This window comes from Melospiza georgiana, chromosome Z (genome assembly GCF_028018845.1).
Source record: "Melospiza georgiana isolate bMelGeo1 chromosome Z, bMelGeo1.pri, whole genome shotgun sequence".
Taxonomy (NCBI): Eukaryota; Metazoa; Chordata; class Aves; order Passeriformes; family Passerellidae; genus Melospiza; species Melospiza georgiana.
Window position 1 is genome coordinate 60,320,875 of NC_080465.1, and position 27,375 is coordinate 60,348,249.

The 27,375-nt window shown below is 36.0% G+C and overlaps 1 protein-coding gene across 6 annotated transcripts in view; it reads right to left on the reverse strand.

The window, feature by feature from the left end:
* Positions 1-5,493: 5,493 nt before the first annotated feature.
* Positions 5,494-27,375, reverse strand: part of PAM (peptidylglycine alpha-amidating monooxygenase) — a 114,460-nt gene continuing 92,578 nt past the window's right edge. For 3 of the 6 annotated variants that reach the window (XM_058044644.1, XM_058044640.1, XM_058044641.1), the window contains 11 exons: positions 23,728-23,857; positions 18,678-18,794; positions 18,103-18,175; positions 16,576-16,783; positions 15,726-15,926; positions 12,953-13,071; positions 11,854-11,953; positions 10,446-10,499; positions 7,943-8,155; positions 6,843-6,899; positions 5,494-6,308 (listed from right to left, as the gene is read on the reverse strand). In XM_058044644.1, coding sequence (XP_057900627.1) covers positions 6,127-6,308; positions 6,843-6,899; positions 7,943-8,155; positions 10,446-10,499; positions 11,854-11,953; positions 12,953-13,071; positions 15,726-15,926; positions 16,576-16,783; positions 18,103-18,175; positions 18,678-18,794; positions 23,728-23,857 — 1,454 coding nt within the window. In that variant the 3' untranslated portion in view covers positions 5,494-6,126. The remainder of the gene's footprint in view (positions 6,309-6,842; positions 6,900-7,942; positions 8,156-10,445; positions 10,500-11,853; positions 11,954-12,952; positions 13,072-15,725; positions 15,927-16,575; positions 16,784-18,102; positions 18,176-18,677; positions 18,795-23,727; positions 23,858-27,375) is intronic. The other 3 variants (XM_058044645.1, XM_058044642.1, XM_058044643.1) reach the window with 2 other exon arrangements.

Consider the following 27,375-nt stretch of genomic DNA (forward strand, 5'->3'; position numbering starts at 1 on the left):
CTTGAGAAGCATTTCAAAACTCATCCACAGAACTGGAACATTCAGGGATGCAGCTGGTGCCAAGAATTGGTGCCTTGAATATGTAAAGTGATATCTGAGTAAGTGGGTTAAAAGGGAATCAATCAGATTTCATGAATTCAGTACCTAAAATTAGTTGATTATTCTTGGCAATTGATGCCTTTAATTTCCTTATGCCTCACTTCCCCCTTCTGTACAGAGTGAGTAACACTATATCAGATTCCAGACAAACTGCAAAAAATACTCATTACTCTTCACAAAGCTGGCAGACATAGTGATAAAAGCCCCAACATAAAAGCCCTTAAGCAAATGAGTCCTGTTTAGTGCAGCGTTTCAGTGATATGCAGTAAATTATACTTGTGCTTCCCCACCAGATTGATTCTGAGTCTTTACCTAGTCAGAAACATGCTCCACCCTCCCACAGAATAAAGACCAAGAAGAAGGAAAGCAGAGCGCATAGTTACGCTGCATACCGCAATTTGTTTACAGTCTTAGCTTTCGTGTGTTTGTCTCCAGCGGGAGCCGTTCCGGGTTTGTGCTGGAGCGTCGGTCGCACGGTGGCAGCCTGGATCCGCGGGAGCCGCCGGCCACGGGTGCGCCGGGCTCGCAGGAACTGCTGCCCGCCCTGCCCTTCTGAGGACTTCTTTCCGAGACCACGTCCGCAGCAGAATTTTCGCTAATTTTCACATCGAACTGTCGATAATCACGAGAGCACGAATACATTTCTGAGAGCAACATGACCCGCATTGTGTGAAGGCTGCATGACTGACCTGTCATGTGAACCAGAGTACAAAAATACTCGTGTTTTAGGTGGTTTTATACCACAGCTACCAACTGTGGTAAACTTTCAGTACAGTTTTACGGCGTCCAAGCACCTTTCAGTACTCGTTACACCTTGTTTGCTGTGGGCAGGATCTCCCAGGAAAGTGCCTGGAATAATGCCATGCCTCTACGTCCTTATGTGCGGCACAGTGTGTGTGACCCGAGAGCAGATCTGAGGAAACATGCCAGAATTGTGGAATTCAGTCCTTTTTTTCTGAAAGTAATTTTCTCTTGAGCAGCTGTTTTAGGATGTGTCATGGTTGAAGGAAGCAATAACAGAGGGGAGAGGGTACTCAGAGTACTGAGTGGCCAGGGCAGGGTTCTGCCCTGAAACCCTAAAAACCATGTTGCACCAACTTTAGCCACTTTGGTAGTTGCCTAATCTCCATTCTGAAAAAAATTCTTCAATTCTAATTAAAAAGAGTAGAAAATATAGGTTTCTCATATGTCTCAGAAGAATAACTATAGTCTGTAATTAATAATTTCCTTAGTTTGCTGAACTGTTACCACTGACTATTTTCTAGGGAAAAAATTACTGCATCTTTAAACCAGTACTTTGGCACAGTGCCCTACAAGAATACTGCCCATACATCATCTGTATATTTTCTAAAAGCTATACAGTGAAATCAGACAGAGCTTCACTCACAGGATGTCATGCTTCACATACAACCCATTAATAAGAAATATGAGTAGAATGGAGATGAAGAAACAGTAAAATAAAGTGCCTTCATGACCTATAGTATTTAGAAAAAAAAAAATAGTCCAGCTTCCAGACTGACTACCACACAGTATCTCTCCAAAATACATGTCTAACAATGCCAGCTGAATATTCTTTTAGGTTTTTTAGCCACCATGTCCAGAAACAGCAAGAAGTTTGCAGGTTTTGCTTGATAAGTAGCTATCACTATAGATCTTAAATTCTCTACACTGTTAGCTCCCCTCTTTTCTTCTGCCAGTAATGCTTATCTATACAGACAAATCTAATTTTTTCCCCATTACTGGAGAAGAGCCTAAAGAGCAGTTACAGTGTAAATTTTACTATCAAGTTTTGATAATTCACATAAAAAATAAAAATGTTTTCACATTTAAGAATTAAAAAATCCCAACAGGTAAAGGCAAATCAGGGTGCTAAAACTGTGGTGTACTAGCATCTGTTTAACATAGAAAATACAGTGCTTAATTTCAGCTCTTATTTTTAATTTACTTGAATATTTGGTTCTGTTTTTGCATTTTTATTACTGGACAATACAGGAATCCACACAAACTGTAAAGTATATAATGACATACTCTTTAAAATTTTAAAGGATGTGCTAATGGGCAATTAAGTAATAAAGTTGGTCTTGAATTGCTCGGCAGTGATGGTCCCCACAACTTTTACTGCTAATACATATGAAGTTTTTCAAACAGGTTTTCACATATGTATTTGAATAGCAACCTAAAAATCACCAAGCCCCTTCTCTGTAGCATGACATATGCTTAACCCTAATCCACTGTAGCGTGACAGCTATTAATAAAACTTAAATCTAGTTTTGGCAAGGAAGAAGCTTTTGAAATTCACCACAATGATCTATAAATCCTCATTAACTCTACAGTGCACTGCTTCATTAGAAATCTACTTAATCAAGATGCTTCCCAAGGAATCAATTTATACCTAATTGATGGTATTGGTGGAAAGGACAGCTGTTTAATTGGGATTGTAATTTCAGTTCATTGATTGGTGATGTGGGTGGCACTCTGTGTGTTACAAGTCAGTGCATACTCCTCATGGCACCTTGCAGTTGGCCCAGTATGCCTTCACTTACCGCAGGTTCACAAAAAGGTACCAAAAATTACCTGATGCCACTTGCCAGTGGATCACAACCACCTTCCCATAACTCTGTAAGGCTTCACATGAGTCAGACTATTTAAAACAGGGAGATGCTTAATACAGTACACAAAGGTGCTGAGCTACTTGGTCAGCCTAATTTTAATGAAAATATTTAGCCCCTACAATAGCCAAGATTCTTCCTTCTTAAAAAGGCTTAAGAAAAGATTAATAAACAATGCATGGAAGGTAGTACCATGTCTTTTAAATCTTAAAATGTGCAATTACATGTTGTTCATTAAAGCACAGTCTTTTCTGGAGCAACTACTGAAAACTAATTTAAACATGCTCTCTAAAGTTTAGACTGAATAACCAGAATTCAATATTTAATACAATAAATAATATTAGCACACAGAACCTCTTAGGATGGAGGATGGTCTGCTGGCTTATTAAAATGAGAACTGATTCAGAAAGCTTGTAGCTTCTTTTTTACATTAATTTTTCTATTGCAGTATGGAATCTCTGGTACATTGTTTTCAAAAGATGCAGCTTTAATAAGAGACTAAGAACATTCAGTGCCTTCAAGCAGGTTCAGATGTTCCAATTCTGCATTGCACCTCACCAAAATTAGGAGCATGAAACCTGAGGTGCTGAAACTTGATTGGTGCTGGAAAGTAGTTGGTTGCCTGTCTGTTCAGTTATTAAAAATGGCAGAATGGCTTGGGTTAAAAGTGACCTTAGAGATCACCTAATCCACCCCCTCTGCTATGGGCATGGACACTTCCTGCTGGACCAGATTCCTGAGAGCTCCATCTAACCTGGCATTGAACACTTCCAGGGATGAGGCATCTACAGCTTCTCTGGGCAATCTGTGCCAATGCCTCACCATGCTCAGAACAAAGAATTTCTCTCTAATATCCAATCTAAATCTTCATATTTCAGTTTAAAACCATTGCCCCCTTGTCCTATCACTATAGTCCTTGGTAAAACAGTTCTTTCTTATAAACCCACTTTAAACACTCAAAGGCCAAAATGAGATCTATGGGGACCCTTCTCTTGTCCAGACCAAAAAACTCCAAGAGTACTTCAGCCCTCTGACTATGCTTGTGGCCCTCTCTCAACCCAATTCCAACAGGTCCTCATCCTCCTTATTTTGGGGATCCCAGGGCTGGATGCAGCACTGCAGGTGGGGTCTCACCAGATCAGAGTAGAATCTCCTCCCTCATCCTGCTTTGCTTTAGGCAGCCCAGGATTATTGTAGCCCTTGCAATGTCCGAATTCCAGAGAGCTGAGATTATGATTAAAGCTCAAATCATCTATTTTAGCCTGTACTTGCAATTAAACTCTTTGGCTGATTCCTCCTCAACAAAGCATTATCAAGAATTGGAGATACAGCTCAAATAAAGGAAAGGACAAAGAGGGAAGTTGCATATTTCTTCCACTGAGCTCTACTAATGCAAGCAGAGAACACCCAACATCACTTGGACATTAACTGAGCTAACCAAATGTTAGAAAAATATACCCTTATTGACTGCTTTGGAGAAAACCTGTGATCTTTCACAACTGATATCTTATATGCCACCTATGACAGCAGTATCACCAGAGCTTTCTTAATAGCTGTCACTGGAAACTTCCTGTAAACTAGTAACAGAATTGTTGCAGACAGCTTCAGAGGATTCTTCCCAATTGATTTATTTTTATTCATATATATGAGGATCAAGGCCACTGCCAAAAATAATATTGCCTTGCTTTCAAAGGTGAGAAAGAAACATGCTGTTTTCTTTGTAACCTTAGGAAAACAAAAACTTGCAGGAGAGAAAGCAACTTAAGAGTATGCACTAAATAAATTTCACATGAAACTGTGGCTGTACTCCAGCATTTCAGATGGCTATCCTGGAGATTTTGCTGTATGTGAGAAAAGAAACCAGCTTATAATGCATTTTAAGTTTTTAAGTTTGGGGGTTTTTGTTTTGGTTTTTTGTTTGTTTGTTTGGTTTTTTTGGGTTTTTTTTTTTTTTTTTTTCCCCAGAAAAAGAGGATTTATAAAATCTTCCTGGGAGAAGAAACCTTACCTTTTTCTCAACTATCATTACCCTTATTCCCCCACAGACCTTGCAAAACCACCACAAAGAACTTAAAGCCTATTTTCCAATCTCAACGCCAGCAGTAGCCTATTACAACACCTGCAATGATGACGATGAAAACTGTTTCATAAAACCCTGTGGCAATTACAGCTGTGTACACTCTGCTCATAATAGCAGTTTTAAAAGAACATTAATTATGCTCTGATCCTCAAACTGGACTGATTAGTCATAATAATGTTACACAATGATTCACACTCTAGATGACTCATACAGAGAGGGTAATTACCCAGCAGGACTTCTGTAAGTCTGCTGTTAAATGAGAGAGTTCATTACAGGACTGAGAGTTCCTGTTGAATGAATGAAAAAGAAAATGTGGAGGAAAAAAGAAAATCAGTGCTTCTAATGAGGTAGTATTAGATGCCTACCCTGACTAATTTGCATATTTAATTTGAGACACAGGCTTCCTCTTTGCTGTGACCATGTGTTTTATTAAGGAAATACCTTTGCAGCGTTATTATATAAGTAAAATCCCTCTTTACATGTTTAAGTTTGACTTTGTGCATGTGATGAAGATTATTAGTCTTAAAAAAAAAAAAACAACCCTGTGACATAACAAAATATTTTTCAGCTTCCATATAAAACAGCATTTTTTTACCAGCTGGTAAAACACATTTAACTTTTTACTGTGTTAAGTGTCCCCCTGTAACTCTTACAAAAGTCGTATACAAAAAAGTGCAAGCAAAAAATCCAAAGTACACTCTGACAGCCAGTGCTCTGCGAATACTTTATTACACAAATTACATTCAGCTTCTGAAAATAGTGTTCTAACAGTGATACCATCTAAAAATAAGACATTCCAGAAAGACATCAAGTTAGGAAGAAGAAAAAAATTAAATAGAGACTTTTTTCTTTCCTTCAATGCAATATCATGTTAGTGATTTAAAAAAATAGAAGACTTAGCAGCTTCATTTTCTTGTGGCACTGTATATTCTCTATAATGCAACAGGTTAAGGACATTGAAGAGGAAAGGCACAAAACAGAAATTGGCAACTCAATAATTATGGAAAAAATATTTTGATGAAGCAGATAGTAAGACTTATTTACAAGATCCCCATATTTGATGATAAAATACTACTGCTTTAAATCAGTCCTGCAATTAGAAGACTTTGCTTTATTAAGATGTTCACATAAAAACCAATGGCACCGATATGGAATTTCCATAGACTCCTTCACTTAAAAACATAACTAAAACCAAACAAAAATTAAAGGAACTAGTGTACAGCCCCACACAGATTAGAACAGTTTACAATTAAATATACAAGATATTAAACGTGCTTAAGGGAAAAGAAATCTGACATTCTGGGTTGAACCATATAATGGAGAACTCAAAGGTTAGTTTCAAGATGATGAAGGTGGTGGTGGCAGTGGAGACGCTGAACACTCTTCCTCGGAATCAGTGCCATCTTCCTCATCTTTTTCTTGGTCACTTCCTTCAGTGCTCAGCCGGTCAAACCCTTTTCGGCTGTAGCCTTTGTGACTTGGAAAGAAGTTCCCAAGGTTAATTCCACCACCACCTTTCCCTGTGGAAAGGAAAGGATTTTCATAAGGTTTGCTTTAACTGTAAGGGGAGAATAAAAATCTATCTACTAATTAAACAGTATAGTGGTGATTCTTTTAAGTGTCCTTCCAGAAACTATTTTTAAAGGTTCAGCATATGAGCCACAAAAGCTAGGTGTATATTATAGGAAAGAAGAAGGAAATTAATCTTACAAGTAGAAGTTCCAGACAATGCTTTTTAGCATCCATTATTTCATTAATTCTACACAGGTTATTGGCATTCCTACCCATTTGCCCTTAGTTTCAAAGTGCTTCATTTCATTCACCAGATCTACAATAACTCATTATAGCTCCTGCTCTCACCGGTAGTGACTCATCTTCTTTAGTGGGCAGATAATGACAAATAGAAGTTGTTGTAAAATAAATTTCCAAAAACCCCTGATCATTGCCCCCAATCCTCCCTTCAAGAAAGTTCCATCAAATCTGTTAATCAACATGAATACAGAAAAAAAAGCCTCCAGTTACTGCATTTGAAAATATAAGCAGTGACTACTTACCTCTAAGTCTGCCTAAAATTCTGCCTGAACTAGAATCAAGTTTGCGCTCCCCATCAGCTGAAAAATAAAGTAAATTTCAAAAATAAGATAAACCCTGAGCTGCTCTGTGATCAAATAAGTACCTGTATTTTCTGATAAAAATCACAGACATTCAACAAACTAATCAGCAGCTCTAAGAAGCCATTTATGGCAGTACTGCAATAGACTAGAGTGTTAGCATATTTGATATGCTATCTAGCGTATTTGGTATGCTAACACATTTGAATACAAAAGTCAGGAAGCTGTAAGCTGAAGTCTTCAAATACAGTACATCCAATTCAGTCCTGCAGCCTTATTAGACTGCTGAATGGCCTACTCTGTCAGAGTAGGTCCTGACCAGTGGCAGAACTATGTTGCGTAGTCCATGTACATTTTCTTCTCTGGATGAAAGTATCTTGATAAAACAATTTTGTGATACAAAATAACAAGTCTAGTGATCAAACGCCTATCACAGTCTGCCAATTTATGAAAAATAATGTTACTATACAATACAAATTTAGAATTGTTTACATAACTTTTAAGTACCAATTAAAGCTTTCAGAGCTATGGATTAAGGTGCACTATGGAAGAATGTCTGACTCACAGAATTGACTAGGTGGGAGAGAGCAATAATACAAAATCTCTTGTAATGGTATCTGCTTTCATTTTGCCAGTATCTCTGTAATACCCATATGGAGCCTTTTGTTTTAGCAGCTTAAAGTTTGATTTTTTTGATTTTAAAAAATCAAACTATGCTTGCAGTATTAAATTTTCTGAATTCTAGACAATACAACATGAATTTATTCTATTATTAAATTTCCGATAGATCAGTTTTTGCCTTGATACCAAATAAAATCTTTGATACATGTTCTGAAGAGGTGCTAGCTTGAGGCTAGTTTAAAGGCTCAGGGGGCTGCAGGTGCTGTGTCCCTGCCAAGCAGTAAGTTTGCATGCAGCACCACTTCAACTGTTCAGGAGGGCAAAGGCACAGAGAGCTGCTCTCTTCATACCCTCACCCCCCCGTGTTCAGTGACATTTGGAACTGGAATAATAAGAGTCTGTTTTCTAGAGCAGTTACTCACAGTTACCTCCATAGACAGTTGGCTTCCTCCACCGAATAAATACTAAAATTACCAGCAGGATAACAACAGGGATAATAAGAAGAGTTGTAATAAGAACAAAGGAAACTCCAGTGCTGCTGGCCTGTTGGACCAAGTGTTGCTTATCCATATTCTTTAGAGGGTCTCTTGCTTCTGGCTTGTTTTTCAATCTGGCTTCAGCAATTGTTTCTGATTCTTTAAAAAGAAAACAATTTCCATATGTTATCCATATATATCAAGCTGTTGCTTGAACAGCTGTTGCAGAACATGGTGTTTCAGGAAACAACAAGCTAGGATATCTTAAGGAAACAAAGGCAAACTCTTACGGAGACATTTTTGGCTTTTGCTGATGTTATCCCAAATAAAAGGAAGAGCAAGTCTGAATGATACCACTCATTAGCAAAGATTCCCTCCCCTTTTCTCAAATAAGGAAAGGAGATGTTCCAAACAGTTTTGTCCTAAAAAGTATCTTGTCCTAAAAAGTATATTTAAAATATAGGAAATTACCCCAATGGTAATTACCCACATGGTTATTTTTGCAAATAACATCAATTAAACATCTTGTTTTGACAAAAACATTTCCACAAAAATACACAAAGCCAGTATACATCACATTATCATATACACAAAGAAAAAGTTTAAAGATCTTTCTAATAAAACTGTGGCAAAGGGTTAAATTTTCAGAACTGTTACATTCCATGAAGGAATTTTGGTTCTACTGATCTGGAGAGCTTTTGAAAACTGCATTCAGTCTTGCTGAGTAATTTGTTAATGCTATACCCACCAGGAGAAAAACTTTCAGAAAAACCTTTATGATGTTGCAAATGCTTTGTGATAACTTTTAGTAAGTAAAACTGCCTAGCTAAGTATTTTGAATTCAGACTGAACAGCGTGTCTTTACAAGTAGCTGCATCACAAATACTTTCAACCAGCACTGTTTTGACTCTGTATCAAAATTAAAATGATGTTCTACTCTGAAGAAGTAGCAAATGGTCCAGTTGATAAATGATAAATAATGTGACATAATGATAAATAATATGATAACAATGATAAATAATATCATTGTTATCACAAGCACAAGGATAACAATGACACAATGAAAACCTCCTGTCTATTAGAAGCAGTTAACTGCTGAGGAAGATTTTCCTCCACTGTCTTTCCCACCTCTGGGCAAAGTTACAGTTCTCTATATATTTTCCCCCATGTCACAGTAGTACAATCACTAGTAACAGTCACCAGGAGAGTGAGAGTGCAAGCTTCTCCTCTCCATTTATTAAGCATTATAACACAAAGTCCATTGGCTCTTTTCTCCCAGTGGAGCTGAAAGATGTTAATTTCAGCCTACCTAAACAGTTTTAGACATTGTTACTTAAAACCTTTTTCTTACTCTGGTGTTACTATTGCATTTTTTTCTCTATGACATCAGAAGTGTCAGCTAAAGAAAGCCCAAAAGGCATTTACATATCCCTAGATATACAGCATGCTGTAATGTCAACACTTCCCTTTTGAGTGCTTCAGGCAGGCTGGTGTACCAATGAAAATAAAATAAAAGGATAACAGTGATGGTAGTAAGCATTTCATTGTTTCATTAGCCTTCCTTATTCTGCATTATTCTATATGCTTTCAATTGGCAGTTGGGATTTTTTTGATTTTTCTCTGTCTGCATATATATGGCTAAAGAAAACTACTTAAGCTCTGAGTTTAAGCAAAGAAAACCAGTTAAGAACATTTGAACATTTTTAATACCTTTATAAATAGTACCATAATGTGGTATTGTTTTTCTGGACGGAAAATGAGCTACATAATAGAACACAAATGGTTAAAATTACTTCTCATCTACCTTAATTGGTATTTTACTCCTTTGAACCTCCTCTGTGTACTGTCTCCTTATTTTATTCCTATATGCTTTCATTTTCTTTTTCCTTTTTTTTTTTTTTCATTTTCATGCAGATTAAATTAAAAAAAAAAAGTCTAATAAATCTATGGGAGGAAATGTAAATAGAAAAAAATAGCATTTCTTGCCATATGGTGTGACTGACAAGGCTGAGTACTAAAAGACTACACAAGAATATAAACCAATTGTCATTTCAAATAACCCTTTTTTGGTGGTGGAGGGATGTAGAGTGGGGGAGGGTGCTGGGGAGTAATGTTGCTGTTGTATTTTAGAGCTATTTTTGCATCTAAGGGAGCTGCCACAGATACCAAACTGGAACATACCAGATGGTAGAATGGAATTAACCTACTAGTAAATTTTTTACTCCGTGACAATGAAGCACTTGTAATCAGTGGAAATGAAATGTTTGGATTGGTTGTGAAATAGCATCTACCAGGTAACAGTGTTACAAGCTTCCTTCTAGTGCTTCCAATAGGAATGCACAAAAACCAGGTCAAACTAATCAGCATTTTGTCTCTTCAGCTTGGCAGAAGCAGCCCTAGTCTACATGAACATACTGATCCCTTCATTTTCATTATGAATCAGACTAACCTTTTGTCTCCTGTACCTCAATACCAGCCTTTTTAACTGACCGATGTTCCATTTCTGTAAAACAAAATCATTCTTCAGGACAACTGATATTTCAGAAAGGCACTCAGTGACATCTTCCTGCTAGCTTTTTCAAATGTACAGTACAATCCTACAGTAAACATTCCCATCAACACCTGAATTTCACCACGGAGAGTCAATATAAACTATTCAGTAGCTCACAAGGCCAGAGGAAAGAAAGGAAGAGCCCAGTTCATGTAGGTTGCTTGCAATAATCACCTTTTATATGAAACAGAAAGATTTTATGTGTATGCCTAAAGGTTCATAGATTCCTGCAAAAATAAAATTGTTTATTATTATCAAAATCATAGTGAATTAAAGGCTGGTTGAATCAGGGTTTCTTAGCTACTGCTCTTTTATACTTCAGCAAAAGCTAAAAAGAAAATTTTATACTAGGAGGTACCTCATCTAACCTGTATAAATTCCATTACTTTTTATTCTCATATTTCTTTGAATAACAGCTGAGAATTGTTCATGTTCAGTTTACTAGATGCAGATAAAAACCTATCCAATCAGAATTACAATTTATCTGGTCTAGCCTCCTGTTATTAAGAGCAGCTGATACCAAATGCCCCAAAGGAAAATCCATTAATTATAAACAAGACAAATAAGGAATAACTAGCTTAGTCATTTATAGCCGTGGACTCTTACTGGATGACTAACATCCTGAAGGCTAAGACTTCACGTCTGTCATACATTTTTTTTATCCCATATAATGGAGCAGTGAATTATATTTGTATTCCTGTAAAACATGTAATCTCTCTCTGAATCCTACTAAATTGAAGTCTGACTAATCAGGTTCCTCTCCCTGAACTGAGGCTGCTTGCCTTGGGGGTTACTAGATTAAAACAGACAAGTATTTCCTCTGTATAAAAATAGGACTTCAAATTATACTAGATTAATTTTCTAGTGATGAATGCTCCCAATGAAATGAATATAATTTTTAAGTTGAGCTGTGTTTTTATTTTATACCTTGGGAGTTTTCTGCATGATAACCTCACAGGAAGCAGTTGAGCTCTCAGCAAATGATACACTGAAATTACTAAAATACTAGAGTAACACTTTTGTTTAAGCAAGTACTAACAATGGATGTGGAAGGCAAATGCATGTTGATTCCTTCTGTGACAAACTCATGTGCCCAGGACTCTTCTTTGATAGAGCACACAACAATGCTGAAGAACTGTCTTTTAATGAAAACAGAGCAGCAGCACACAATGCTGCAAGTAAAGCTTGTAGTACACTTAAAACCCTCATTATGCCACTAGGCTCTTGGCCAAGGGCACCAGATAAGTGATACTGACCTGAAGGTACAAAATATGAAGTTAGGACATTAAGAACAAAAAGAACGTACTTTCCACACATGCAAACTTCCACACTGCTTTGGCATGAACATCTCCAACAAATACTGTTCTGTCTTCTGAAGCAACAATATCATGTGGCATCTCAAAGCTCTGTGAAGATAAGCAGTAACAGATTACTCCTAAGTGTCTATGCTTTCATAAGGTCTTCTTAACACCTAACTTGAGCCTGGTCACATTCACAATCCTGCTTTAGACTGGAAAATGCAGCAGGTGCTAGTAGGTGCTAGTGTGAAAGCCAAATGTGTGAAAGGAATTCCATTTCTCTTAATTTGCCTTCTCCAGGGATAACGACATAGAGATTATTCCATATATTAATGATAAAAAAATTGTATTAGTATTATTTCTATTCATATTATTACATTCCACTTTATCCACTGAAATACGTATTTTCAAAAATAATCTTGGTTTGAAACCCACACATTTAATTTTTGTTAAAGTTCATATGCAAAACAGCTATTTGCTATACTCAGAAAAAATAACTCTGAACATAATTTAAAGTTGGACTGCAAATAAAGAGTGTATGTGTACCAAGAAGTGCGAATATTAACATTAATTCTTCAATCTAAGACAATATATAGAGACTGTTAAAAACCCCACAAATTTAATGTACAATACTGCGTGAAGAACATTTAGCCTTAACTTATCACTAGTATTCTGTAAAGAGGGATACAACCATACAGTTATTATATACCATATTATTTCTGCTTAGGAATAATATTTCTGCTTGGGAATAAGTTCTATTTTTTTACAAATTACTAGCATCTAAATACATGAATCTTTCAATTCCTTCATTATTCTCTTAAATGAACTTTTAAGAACTGTAATGGCAGTAATAAAGTAGGCTTATCCTGCCTGAAGGTATTATCTGTAGGAATCATCTAGAAGATAGTATAATCTTCAAATGTGTACCACATGCAGAAGCTAATACCCAAAATTCTAGTGTTTTTATTTAGTGCTATAAATAATTCCTTTTGAATACCTTACATTATAACAAATTTTCCAACTTCTTATGAAGTTGGAAAAGTAGAATGTTACCAATGTTCTCATATATATGATTATATGTAACAGGCACTTTGTGCAGTACTCTACCTTTCTAAGTGGAATGAAAGTATCAATTATTTCTCCAGTAGAGAAGTTCATCACAAATCCTTTCACTGATTCTGTCTCTCCAGGATAGGGCATTCCATTAACTGCAAAGAGGAGACCACCTGCAACAACATTAGATTTGCCTTAAGAACCCACACGTAGCAAACTGCAATATGAAGACGGAACTGTAATAGTTTAGATGAAAAAAGGCTGTCTCTGAGACAGAGAGACAGAAAGATAACAAGAAGCTAAACTACAAGAGGAAAGTTAAGTGAGGTATGACTCACTGAAACTTTGTCATTTAAGATATGCATATTAGTTCAAATAAGAAGAACCAGCAAGACTTTACATATAGTTTAAATGTAAAAGGAATGTGAAGGTGTTAAAAAATAACCTCAAGAATGCTGTGCTATGGATGGTTGACCTGATAGCAGAAAGTTCTTTCAACACATCAAGTCAGCTGCAAAGTGGGACCACAAAAGGAAAAGATGGGAAGGGGGACTCAGTGATTAGAGGCCTATGGCCTCTAATCTAAAGAAATGGATTTTGTAAGTTTTTTCTGTTTAATATGCTGGGAAGTTTCTAACACTCAATTTTTTTTTCTTAGTAAAGAGATCAGAAGAGACAACTCAATGGGAAGCACAAGGTATAAGACAAGTCAGAGGTTATTAATTTATGAGGTTTAGATGGCATTCACTCAAATTCAGAAGGAAACCAAATGTAAAATCAGACTTCAGGCCAAATAAAGTAATCCAGCACTGCAAACAGTCACTTGTCCAGCAGGATGCTGAAGTAGTGCCCAACTACAAAATGGTGCTTGTGAACACACATTACCAATTCTGGCATCCATCTCCAGTAAGATGGCAGAACCCATAATGAAGACTGAGACATGGGTAAGTGTGAACTGCCAGAACATGTTGGTATGGCTTCTCTAAGTGTTGTGCCTCAGCACTGAACAGGGAGAAAAAGCACACAGGTAAGCAGATTCTATAGACATATTTGTGCTTTCAGAAAAACCTTGACAAGGAAGCGCATCTGAGGTTATTGAACGTGAGTTATCAAAGGTCGGAACAAAATATCCATTAATGAACAGGAAGCAAAGAGCTTATGGGCAGAGCTAAAAATTCTTCAGGACAGAGAAGTCTGAATAGTGTGATGTTGAAGTGACAAGAGCCAGAAATTTTATTGAACAGTTTTCATCAATGACTGAAAAATGGGGCAAACAATAACACCTAGCAGTCTGAGGAAAGTAACTGAGTTCTGTGGAGAAGCCAAAAGCTTCATGATACTAAGGAAGTTCAGAAAGACTTTTTATACAAATAAGTTGTTAAACAGATGACAAAACAGCTTCTGCAAAGACAAATGTAAAGTGATGTTTCTTCCAAAAAAATAATCTAGATCATGCCTATATGATGTTTGAACTTGGAGCTGGTAGCTTCAGTTCAGGAAAGACATCTCTAAGCCATCCCTAAAAGATTCCTGAAATCTCACTTCCATGTACAGTGTCAGACAAAATTTCAGCAGAATGTCTGGCATCATGAGGAGGAGAATTAGGAATGGAGGGGACAGTTCTACACTATGCAAAAACTTAGCATGCACACATATTGAGTACTGAGTGCTCTTTTACTCTCTGCATCTCAAAAAGGTTCCAATGAAACTAAAGAGGTTGGAAAAGAAAGGCAAATACACTACTCAAGGGGCTGAAGCTATTAAATAGCTTATGGGAAAAGGCCAAGCTAGCTGCGGTTCTTTGGTTTTAAGAGGATAAGGCAAGATGAAGGGGCACCAGATTGGGGGAGCGTGGAACTGTTATTCAGCTCCCAAAATTCTGAGATTGAGTAGCACTCAATGAAACTAGGTCACTTTCTATATTTAAAAAAATAAATAAAGTGGATAATGAATTTCTGGACCCTGCAATGGTGGAAGGTCAATGAATCAGACAATACAAGTCAGTTTGAAATGGGATTAGAGCTTGTGGGCAACATGTCTGTAGAAAGATACTGTGAAGAACAGATCATAGGTTACCTCCTAAATCTGCTAAATAAAGGGTTTGTGGATGCATAGTGAATAAGAGAGGAATTACTACTAAATGCATCCAAGCTTATACACACTCTCAGAATGCCTCTTTCCACTGTCAGAGACACAAAGATATCAAGCCTCTCATCCAGCACAGCATATTTTTACATTCTTGCAGGCGCAAAAGAGAGAAATATGATATTAAATTTGGTATTAAGGAGTCAAGAGCCCAACATGCCAAAGTTCCTCATCCAGTTCTTAACATTTACCTTACCTTCAGTATTGGTATTTAAAATAGAATCCCAAAACTTAATATAGTAATTGTTAACCAGACTGTGATAAAAACTGCAATGTTTTCTGTTTGTTTTCAGTTCTCAGGTTTCATGAAACCAAAAACTCTTCATTTGGTCTTAATTTTGCTCTCTTCAATGGAGTTCAAAATGCATATTTAGAAACATTATTATTAATAATGTCATTATTTACTGATTAATTTTGCAGTCACCAGGAAGCAGCAAGATTGTCTACTTGTTGATATCACATTTAGGCAGTAATCAGTCATTTTTTAGAAACAGAGATTAGATGCAAGCTTCCCTCATCTGCAAGCAGGAAAACAGGTAGTTCTCAAATTTGCCATTGCATCAGGACTACTCTCAAAGATAAGTAACATTCATCCCAAGATAACACAATAGCACTTCAGGAAATGTGACATCCTGGCACAAAGCAACTACTTGAAATATGAAGAACAAGAAAAAAAGATTACCTGGACCATAGGAAACTGCAAATAACTCTCTTCCAAATGCTTTGTGTTTGATCTCTCTTGTGAACTCCCCAGTCTCCAGCCTAAAACACTGAATTCGACCATTTTCTCTGTCCGCAACGCACAGCTGACTTAAGTCAGGGATCAGGGCTAGGCTGTGAGGGATACGAAACTGTCCAGGCCCAGATCTGTCTAGAGAACTCTCTGCAATAAAAAACCCCCAAGTTTGTGTTAAAGTACACACCGAAACTATCAGTTTTACTTAGAAACATCAGTATACCACATAATGCAATGTAACCCTGGGAAAAGACTAAGGTTAGCTTGCTTTCTTCCTAGTGTTTAGGCAGGTAACTCAGAGTAGCCTATTTTGTTTTCTTTATAAATCCCAAATTCAGAATCTGCAATTTCCTGAGAATATTCAGCATAGTTACAGCGATACATAAATCTGAGTAAGCCAGAAATATAATTATTCACAAAACTTAAAATAGATGAAATCACAGCATAAATTTGGCAAAAAATTATTCCTTTCTTATGTTTAAGAAAAATAATTGGCTTTATGAAAGTCAGAATATTTTCTTGACAAAATAGGGTATGACAATATTTGTTCTGAAAGCAAGATGACAAACCTACATTTTTTATTTTTAGTAAATAAATAACCACTACAAGTAGCTGTAAAAAAAGCCAAGAGAAAATTTGGATGCAAGGTCAAGGCTGAAATTTATGTAGGGCCTGGAAGGTATTTCAGTTATAGAAATTAATTAAAAAAATTAATAGCAACATCAGCAATTTTGTGGTTCATGATGAGCTCATGGTAACAGCAGTATGGGTAAAGTACCAAGAGCCCTGACTGTACCTTCTCCCCACTGCATCACATATAGTCCATTTGGAGAGAACCGAATAATCCGACTGTTGCAGTAGCCATCAGAGACGTAAATGCTGCCAGTGACTGGGTCCACGGCCACATCAGTTGGTTGACAGAAATGATTTTTGTCACTGCCTGGTTGCAAAGGTACTCCTAAGGTCAGTAATGGCTCTTTGTCTTTGGCTCCTAGTTTGAAAACCTTTTTTTCAGTCAAAATGAAGAGAAAAGAGGTTTTAGTTATGGAAGGTGAAACCAAAGACCTAGGTGGCCTAGGGAAAAACTCCTATCACTGTGTATACAATAAATTTACATACCAAATATAATCTTAATATATTGACCATAATATTTATTGCTAGCTTTTCAATAGTCCTGATTATAGGAAACTTCTGCTTAAAATACAAATTTGCTGTTATTACAAAGCAAATAATTTAGTTTCACTTTCTAGACTTTGCATTGATAAGCAAAAGACATAGCAGAAAATTACAGAAGTATCTTGAAAGGCTGGAGAGAGGGCTCCATGAGAACCTTGTGAAATTCAACAAGGCCAAGTGCAAGGTCTTGGGATTGCCCCTGGGTTGAGGCAATCCCAAGCACAAACACAGGCTGGGAAGAAAAGGGATTGAGAGCAGCCATGAGAAGACAGTGTTGGTTAATGAGAAGTTCAACATGAGCTTGGTAAGGTGTGCTCACAGTCAGAGGTTAACCATGTCCTGGTCTGCATCCAAAGCCCTGTGGGCAGCAGGGCAGGGAGGGGATTCTGCCTCTGCCCCGCTCTGCTGAGACCCCACCTGCAGAGCTGCCTCCAGCCCCGGGGTCCCGGCACAGGAAGGACATGGAGCTGCTGGAGAGAGGCCAGAGGAGGCACCAAGGTGATCAGAGGGATGAAGCACCTCTGCTGTGAGGGAAGGCTCAGAGAACTGTTCAGCCTGGAGAATAAAAGGCTTCTGGGTGACCTAATTGTGAACTCCCAGCTCCTGAAGGGAGCCCACAAGAAAGTCAGAAATGAACTTTTTACAGATGTACGTAGTGATAGAATTCCCCATTCAAGTGGGAATGACTTCAAACAGGGAGTAGGTTTAGATTAAATATTAGGAGGAGGTTCTTTACCACAAGGTTGGTGATGCCACTGTGAGGCTGCCCAAAGAAGCTGCGGCTGTCTCACCTCTGCAAGTGCTCCAGGCCATGTTGGATGGAGCTCTGAGCATCCTGGCCTAGCGGAACATGTCCCTGCCCATGGCAGGGCAGCTGGAACATGATAATCTTTAAGGCCCCTTCCAACTCAGACCATGATTCTATGGTCTGAGTCTATGATTCAATTATTTCTACATGCTATGTCTCATAGCAAATTATTCAACACAACTATATTCCATGAAGTGCACAGGGGTGAATTTCTGTAGGCATATTCTTAATGTTATTCTAAACAGGCCTAGATAAACAATGTATGTCAAATCTCTAGGAAAATAAAAATACTTTAAAGCAAAATGTTATGGTCCTGATACTAAAGTTTCAGATACATACCTGATGAAGAGCTACATCAGTGACCCAGTAGTTACCATTTTTATCTACACTCAAACCATGTGGTAAATAAAATCTGCAAGCACAAATGTAGAAGAATGAAGTTAAAATCATTTTCCTGGAAGAATGATATAGATGTGAAGATTTCATTTTTTATCTACAGATCAAAAACAAACGCTGTACGTACTAACTACATGTAGCATTTAATGAAAAATAAATCTTTACAGCTTAGAATTTTCTTGACAATAGTGTCTCAGGTATGAAATTCAATTCATCTCAGATATCTCAGGCTGCCTTAGCATTTATAAGGACAATGTACAAGATTCACTTCTGTTAATCTCCCTGGTAGATGCAATTATACGAAATGTTAGAAAATAGAGGTAATAGAGATAGCGAATTAATTTTATTATTTGTTGACTTTGTTTATTTATTTACCTGAAGATAGGCTACGATTACACAATTGTATATAAATGCACAAACATAATATAAAACACAAAAAAAAAATAGTTTAGGGACTCTTTGGCATAGAATATAGTAAATATTAGTTCAATTAGTAAGAGAAAAAAACCCCAACTTACAGACTCTTGCCTGTGGAATGAAGCAGTTTTGCATTACTTGGATTCAAGACAATAATTGTGTTCTGTTCAATTGGTCCAAGGCCTCTTTGCTGATAGACAAATTTGCTGTCAAAAGAACTGTACAAAAAGAGTGGAATAGAAAGCCAGCATTAGAAGGTTCTACCAATGAACAATATACACACAACTTAAAGCCAAGTTTTGTAGTTCAGTTCTAGTGTGGGGTTATTGGCTTTTTCTTTCTTTAAATATAAACCTTATAACATCACTGTATAGTTTTAAGAGTTAATAGTGTTGTATGTCTACATTTCCAACTGAGGTTATGACTTCTAAACTAACGGAGCACCAAATCAACACAGCAACAATTAAAGATAGTCCTAAAGCAAGTAAGTAAAAACCCCTTTTCAAATTATTTTGTTTAATAATTTCATTGTCATGGCAACACAGAAATTAGAAATTCAACAATATAGCCTAAGAAAAAAATATAGGGAATCACCAGGGCATATCTGCCAGTAAGACCAGGTATGTCTCTATGGTGCTTTGTACCATCTAAGGCAGTCTATGCATGTTTGTATGTCTTCTGCTTTTTCTTTTTTCATATGCATTTCAGTATTTTGTAGAGCTTACTACTACAAGATTTAGTTCTTATGGTTCTTATTGTTTTCACAGTGTGCTTACACAAGACTATAGGATATTATGTGCATTCCTCCTCATCGCACAAAATTGCACTCAATTTTCAAGATACACGGAATATATTCATAAAAAACATTTGTACATGTCACTATTTCATACATTAAGAATCAGGATAAACTTTCCAGAGGACATTTACTAAGCATGAAATTATCATATGCTTCAAAAAAATAAAAATATAGTTGGCTGTATCCTTACAGAGACATTGGCTCTTACTCTAACCTGTTAAAACATATGTTCAGTTTTTAGTGAAGGTAAACAGAGTGTAAAATATTTTGAACAATATTTCAGGCTAAATGTTAGAGCATAGTGTTTGATGTGAATGAAAAATGCTTGAATACAAGGCCCATTCCCTGCTCCCACTTTGTATTCTTAAATCTATTTGTAAATCCCAAGAGAAATCCAGCCATGATTGATGCTACTTGGTAAACGAGAATATACTTTGTAGTCACAGAGAAGGCTTTGAATAAAGCCATTAAAACTATGTATTGTACAGCTATAGCAGTCTCACATCTCCATTACATTAAATATTTATATGTCTAGAATTTTTAATGTGGAAAAGCAATATTGGCTTTATACATAACTAGAAAAATCAATACAGAATGTGTTTAGATTTCTGCATAGGCTATGATTAGAAAATAGTATTTAGATAATGCCATTGCATATAGTAACTATCTGTAACTACTGAATTTCTGGTAGAAATATTATCTAATGCCAAAATAATCCTTTTGACTATGAATGGTTAAACCAAAGGTGAAAGGTACTAAAACTCTCCCCAGAGTTCTGCCATCATGTAGAGGAAGACAATGGATAAATGGCAATGACACACAAAGGCCTATACTGGTATTGTATACCTTCTTGTTTGAATATTATTCAGCAGGTGCTGTTATATTCTTTACCATTCATGACAGTCATCTGCCATGACAAGTTCTCTTAATTTTGAAATTTTAAAGGTCTTGCCCTAGCTATGGATTACCAAACTGTAGCATCAACAATGGATGGATTGAACTAACATGATTTTTAATGTACATAGATAACTGCAGAAAATCTACACAAATTATCAAAGAAAAGAATCTTAGTGATGCAGAACTGACTATCTAAACTACTTAAAATAATTAGTGGCTTCCCTTGTTATGATTGTAGCTCTTAGTAATGGTGCTGTCTAGACGCCTAAGTATTTCCTGCTATGCCCAGCTCTTCTGGGAACTAAGTAATTTCAGTGTAAACAAGAGATTGTATGGTACACAGAGAAATTCTATTGAACTTGAGTTTATGGGAGTGATCTTCCATTCATCTTCTCCCTGTCAAACTTCTTTTCTAGGAGAATGACTAGAATGCTACAAAATCACAGTCACTCTTTTCTTCCCAGTGCTTGAGATTAATTTCCAGGCAATGTTCCTTTGATTTAAATGGTACATAAGAATACAAACAATGCTGACTACTTCCAGGTTAAAAGCAGCAAGACCAAAAGCACACAAAGAGAACAACTAAACACAGTACTCATATTGCTCTAAAGCATGGTTTCCTAATAGGTTCTGCACTTTGATACTGAAGGACAGGTAAAATTCATTGCTTATCTACTACTTCTAATTTTAAACTCCAATGTAATTCCACATTTATGTTTTTACTTCTCATCCCTCCTCTGCTGCCCATTAATGAAAAGGATTTCTTGCTAAATCTAGTATCCTTCTCGTGGGCTACATAGTAAATTTAGACAGACCACCTGATCTCATAACCTCTGAAAGGACAACCCTGAGGTCTATTCTTGATCAATACCCATCACCATTGTGATATTAAGCTCAGCCTACCTACCTAGATAAGAATGCAGTAACAAGAATGTAACTGATATTCTCTAGTAAGTTCTTTGTAAATTGGATAAACAGCACACATATTTCATCACAAAATACAAAATAACTTCCAGCTGATTCACTGCTTAGCCAGCTGAATAGTTTTTTTTCACTCCACAAAATACATGCTGCTTACAGCAAAGACTGTTCTGAAACTGAAGAGACCATGCAGTAGAAGAACCTTAATTATTTAAGAGGATTATTTTTTAAAAATCATATGCTGAAGGAATGCTACAGCCACTGCAAAACTGCTACTGTATTACAGTGCTTGTCACTGCATAACCTCTAAAGTAGACTGACGTTACCTTTTGCAACAGCACAGATCATTCAACCAGATATATTAAACTGAATGAGGATCCCGCTTTTGTGGCATATGTTAATAATGCATTGGAAACATTTGTGCAAAGCTTAACAGCACAGATTGTTTTTGTTTTATTTGCTTCTATACTAAGCTGGTGAAGCATTGAAACAGAAAATAAATTCTAGGCTTTCAGGCTATTGATTTATGTTTACAATTTGGTAAAGAATATTTGATTAACTGTGTATTTGCAGCTAATGATAAAAGTTAACTTAAAAGTCTGCTAACTTCTTATGCCTCCTCCATACAACTGTCATGATAAACCCCTTCTAAATACCATTTTTTTTCTTGAAAAATGAGAACACCCATTACTTCTTCCTTTTTCATCACAACAAATGAAAGTAACCTCAATGCCCATATGTGTACCCAAAGGTAAAAAGGGAAGGCTGACACGTTTCTGTGTGCCTCTTCTCCATGCGACAAGATGTGGAACAAGAGCTTAACAACAGGCATGTTTTCAAAATACATTTTAAAACCACCATACTCTACATGAAAGGCCTACAGAGTTCTAGTTCAGCTGACTTAAGGGTCCCTATCAACACTAGATTTCCTATACACTGATTAACTATGCTCCACAAAAAGAAGAAGAAAAAAAGTAAGACTCAGGAATAAAAGCCCTCAAGAACTAGGATTTAATGATAAATTACCTTTATGGAAGGCCATGTGTCACTGAGCACTGGTGGTACATACATGGATTTCTAGACTACATATCACAACTCCAATCTTCTTCTGCAGCCACAGCATAATGAAGCTGAAGTTCTATCTGTCTCTCAACATGGTTGATTTATCATGCACACCTGTTGCTTTAGGGAATTTGTTTTGTTTTGTTTAAAACCTGTAGGCTTTCCCAACACTGTTGGATCTGAAATTCAAGTTTTGTGCTCTGGATTGTTGGTATACTTCAATTGCCAGACACTCAAAAATATGTATGTTACAAGGACCAGCCTATTTTCAAATATTTTCACAATTCGTTATTCAACAACACAAAGAACAGCACTTATGTTCCTGAGTAGGAAGATAAAAAAACAGCTTTTACACAATACTTGAAGTCTGAGTAATACAAGTTGTATAATGCATCATTTAGTCTGTATTTATATACACTTGAGCTGGAGATATCACTGACGCATATGAGAAACAAATGATTGTTTTATCTGCTGCATTATGTTATTTACCTTAAAACCAAAGTAACTTATTTTCTTTCATGAAACACTATTCTAAGCATAATTTGTTATCATAATGTTCAGAATACTGTCCTATTTTTCAGACATGATGTTATCTTTAAATGAATTATTCAGGATTTGAAAACAGACGTACCTTTTACTGTTATAGCTATACATATAAATATATATATAAATATATATATATATATGGAGAACAGATGCTTAAAAGGAAGAAAAAATTTTTAAAGGGTATATTTGAAATGCTACCACATAACATATTATAGGCTTGTACTACTTTCTCCTAGTATTTCTTGCAATTTCAAAAGTATCCATATAAACACATAAACAATTTTAAAAATCAAATACATAAGAACATTGTAAAAATAAAGATAGTACTCTTCACTAGATTGTTCTGTCCTTAAAATAATATAGCTCTGACTACATTATTTTACAAACACTAGAAGTACCACCATTCTAGAGTTCAGACTTTTTTTTTGTTTGAGTGATGCTAAATGTAGCAAATTTTATCAAATGAGTAGAATAAAGTTTGTTTTGAGAGAGTACCTTGTAACAATCCCCTTTTTTCAGTGTATATAAACATAAAGAAGAATGGACAAAGCTTTGCATGTCTTAAACCCAAGTACTAATTGTAGTATACCATACTAAAACATTATTCACCCAGGCTAATTATTCCTGCTAAGAGACATGGAAAAGTAAGGATAATTAATCGCAGTGCATATCATACTAACATGGTCATACTGTTTAAGGACCTAATGTACTATGTTCTTTTCCCTGGGAGACACATTCTTACTGTCTAAAGACTTAATAACTCATCATCCTGAATTGTCAGTCACCATTTCTATTCTGGCACTTTCAGCCAAAGAACTGAATTTTTAAATGGAAAAAGAACTTCAAGCTGTCTTTTCTTGAGAAGGTATATAAACAGCATACAGGAGTTCAACCTTCTAACTCACCATTTGGGAAGGGCCTCTACTTACTTTTCATCCCAAACGTGATCACCTCTGTGGAAGACAACTAGGTTATTTTCAGGGTCCAGAGCCAAGCCAGAAACTTGGCCTAGTTTGAGGTCTAACCCAGTCCACTCCACAGCCTCTTCTATGTGGAAATCTGACCAAATAAATAAATAAATATGAAAAAACAAAATATATAATAATGTAGCAAATTTATTTAAAAAATCCAAATATGGTTAGCTGACATTTGGTGCAGACTATTGGGAATTACATGGACATTTTCTTACATGCAGTATTTCTATTCAATGCATTGCAATTCAATTCCAAGCATAGTTTTAACATAATAAAGCATGCACAAGCACTGGCAACCTGCTATGTACAGATGACACAAATGTCAAAACTGATTTTGACTCCATTCTTTTCTCCAACTTATAAGGATACATGTATACATACTCTAGAAGTTTCAGAAGTTATGTAAATACTTTCTACACTGAAAGATTACAAAAATATACAATTGAAATCAGCAGGAAAATTTAAACATTAACTATCAGTGTTTGATAAAAAACCACATCTATAAATATCATTAATCATATACATAAATACCACAAATCACTAAATGAAATGTGGAAGGTGAATCATATTTTTTTTTTTCTATTAAAGCCTTTAACACTAAGAAAAGAAGACTTCTTGTATTTGTCTTAAACTGTAAAACTCAACTAAGGGAGAGAAATTTAGTTTTAGAAATTAACATTAAAAAGATAAAAGTATGGTCTCTTCAATCTCTCTTACGTAAAAGCAGACTGAGAAGGATAAAAGGTGCAAACTGTTCAATATTTAAAAAGTGGTGGAAAGTTGACTGCAAGGATTGATTTCTCACAGATCACCTACTTAAATACTATTTGGAAGAGATTGCTCTTGTGTGGCTCCGGCAGTGTATTAAGAGGCAAACGAACTAGATTATCAAAGATAAAAAATGTAACGGTGAGAGAGATCTCACTAATTCTGATAAAATAGAAAGAAATGAAAACCAAAAAATTCTAAAATTTTTTCTACATGTTAGGAAATCCACCACTGCTTCCTTTCAGAAATTGATTTGTTGAGCATAATTCAGGTATTTTTACAACACATAATTAGCATGTAGGCATATACAGCCAAATGGCAAATAAGAAGCAATTTCTTTGAAGTTATGTGAAACTGGAGCCACTTCACTAATAGTGCGTTTGAAAGCAACCACACTTTACTTTGCAATTTTCAGTTCACGTAAAGTTTGTGAGTTCTGCTCTGATCCTAAACACCAGTCACTGGCGTACCATCTAGGCAGGTGAAAAAGATTTCCAAATTCACAAAGTGTCAGGGCATCCTGCTTTGAAAGAAGGCAGATCACAGACCTTAGAACACAGCCCCCAAGGAGTCTGAGAGGGTTCACCTTGACCTGGAAGTAATTTTCCAATGAAAGGCAAAATTAATGGGAAACTATTTATAAAATCTTTAAGCCACCTGTGCAACCCATCTGTCCTGATAACACCTTCCCCCTGCATTTCACTTGGAAGAGCTGTAGTCTGAGGAGGAACAGCAGGAATAAAGTGGAGGGAAAATCATTCTCTACAACCTATCCAAGAGAAATATGAAAGCAGTGCTGAAAAGCTACTGCAGACTAGGAGATGTTTTACCTGTTTGGACTGTGATATCATAAGCTAGAGTAGGTGACCTAAAAGAATCCTACAAGCTATCAGCAACTGCAGTGTATCCAGGACAGTAATCAGAAACTTCCAAAACAAGAAATCCTGCCCTGTAGAAATTTTACCTGAACAAAAGCTGCAAGCTAAAGGAAAAACTGTTACAAAAAATTATACATATTCATGCTTCTGTTGAGTTGAGTTGATCACAGCAGGTGCAGTGCCAGGTATATTCACAGAAGTTTGGATTTTGGAAGGAATAAGAGAATGGAAATTGAGTGTCTGCTTCCTTACTTGCTCATCCAATATCCCTTTATGGTAAACTCTAAAAAGCTTGTCTATGTTTCATGTTACAGAGGCCTCTGAGCCTTTTTTAAAAAAGCTAGAAAAAAAACCTGGCAAAACATAGGACCTCTATTTTGGCCTCTATTTAGTCTCTCAGAAGACACATGCTCTAAAATAGAAAATGTTTATACTTAAAGGAATAAATGTTTCTGATAGATCAAAATAATAAAAAGAATGTACAGTGACATACGGTCTAATCACAAGAGCTCTAGCCTCAATACAATCTTTAGATTTTATCACATTTTTCCAAAATTTCTTTATTAGTATTGTATTTCCTTTTTCCTTTCAGTCCATTCTGAAAGTCCTTTATACAAGTTTATCTCAAGGCAACTAGCTTTTTACAAAACTCACTAAATTCAGACTTCCTTTACCTAAGACTTATAATTTATTTCCCTACAAGAATAAGTGGTCCATGGAACAGTTTCATATGAGGCTAATAAAAATTACTTTCCCCATTGAAGTAATTTATGATTACTTAGAAAAAACAAGATCACCAGTGTTCTTGTGAATGAGATCTCTAAACTAGGTACTAGATCTTCTAGTTTTCAACTCAGAGTAGTTCCTTTCATTAAAAAAAAAGAAAACAAGAAAGAATTACCTAAATTTAGAACATGCAATTAAGTCTCTAAAGAAATGCCTTATTTACTGACATAATTGTAATTTAATAACCAGAATTTCCTGGAAGATCATTCTAGCTTTTAACTTTGCAAACTTTAAGTCATACTGCACTCCCTGCCATCACAGCACTCATTTAAGTCTTGACAAATTTAATTAAGCAATGCACAAAGGAGTTTTGAAAATTGGAGAATTACACTCTTTGACATATTTAGAGGGTATTTAATATCACTGTACGAGTTGCAGTGATATTAAATAACCTGACAGGTTATTGACTAGTCTAGGTTAACAAGCTAACCACAGTGCAGGAGGAGCAGTAGTATAGTTTGAACGTTTATAACAACTTTACCTACTGTATTCGCCACTTGGTATTTCAGGTACTTGGTACTTCAGGGCAATTACATGTTAAAAACTGGAGTATTTGCAAGACTAAAAATATTGAACTATTTTAATACTGGTGATTTTTAAACAGTTCAATGAAATTAATTTAATAGCAGAGTCTTGCCCTAAGACAATTTTTTCAATTCAATTCAGTAAATGTTTTACAAAGGGGATAAATTTTTATTAAATCAAGACAACTTTACTTCTTCCCCTGAGGAGGAAAATTCTCTTACAGAAGATTTTGTTTTAAGTATGTAAATAGTTATCTAAAAAGAAACAAAATATATGCTTAAATACTTTATTGCTACAAAGTTCTTTTACCAAAAGATGGCATTGACAGCTTCTGCAGGTCAGGAATTCTGTAATAAAGATATTATAAACATAAAAAAACATCCCAAAATGCTTATTAGGAAAATGTCCGTTTCCTTTTTTCCTATACCTCAAAACTGCCTAATTTGAAAGTTCATTTATTAATTAGTCTGCCGCTAACAAATTACCCTCAAATGAATATATGGCTACTGACATATCCAAGAAAATACTTTCTGTGGTTAGAATTCATGCTATAAAAGGTGTCAAACTGAGCCATTTATTCAGCTCACTGACATTCCCTCTTCTGGATCAGTGAAAATAGAAAGGAATTTTCTTCTTTGTTTGTATG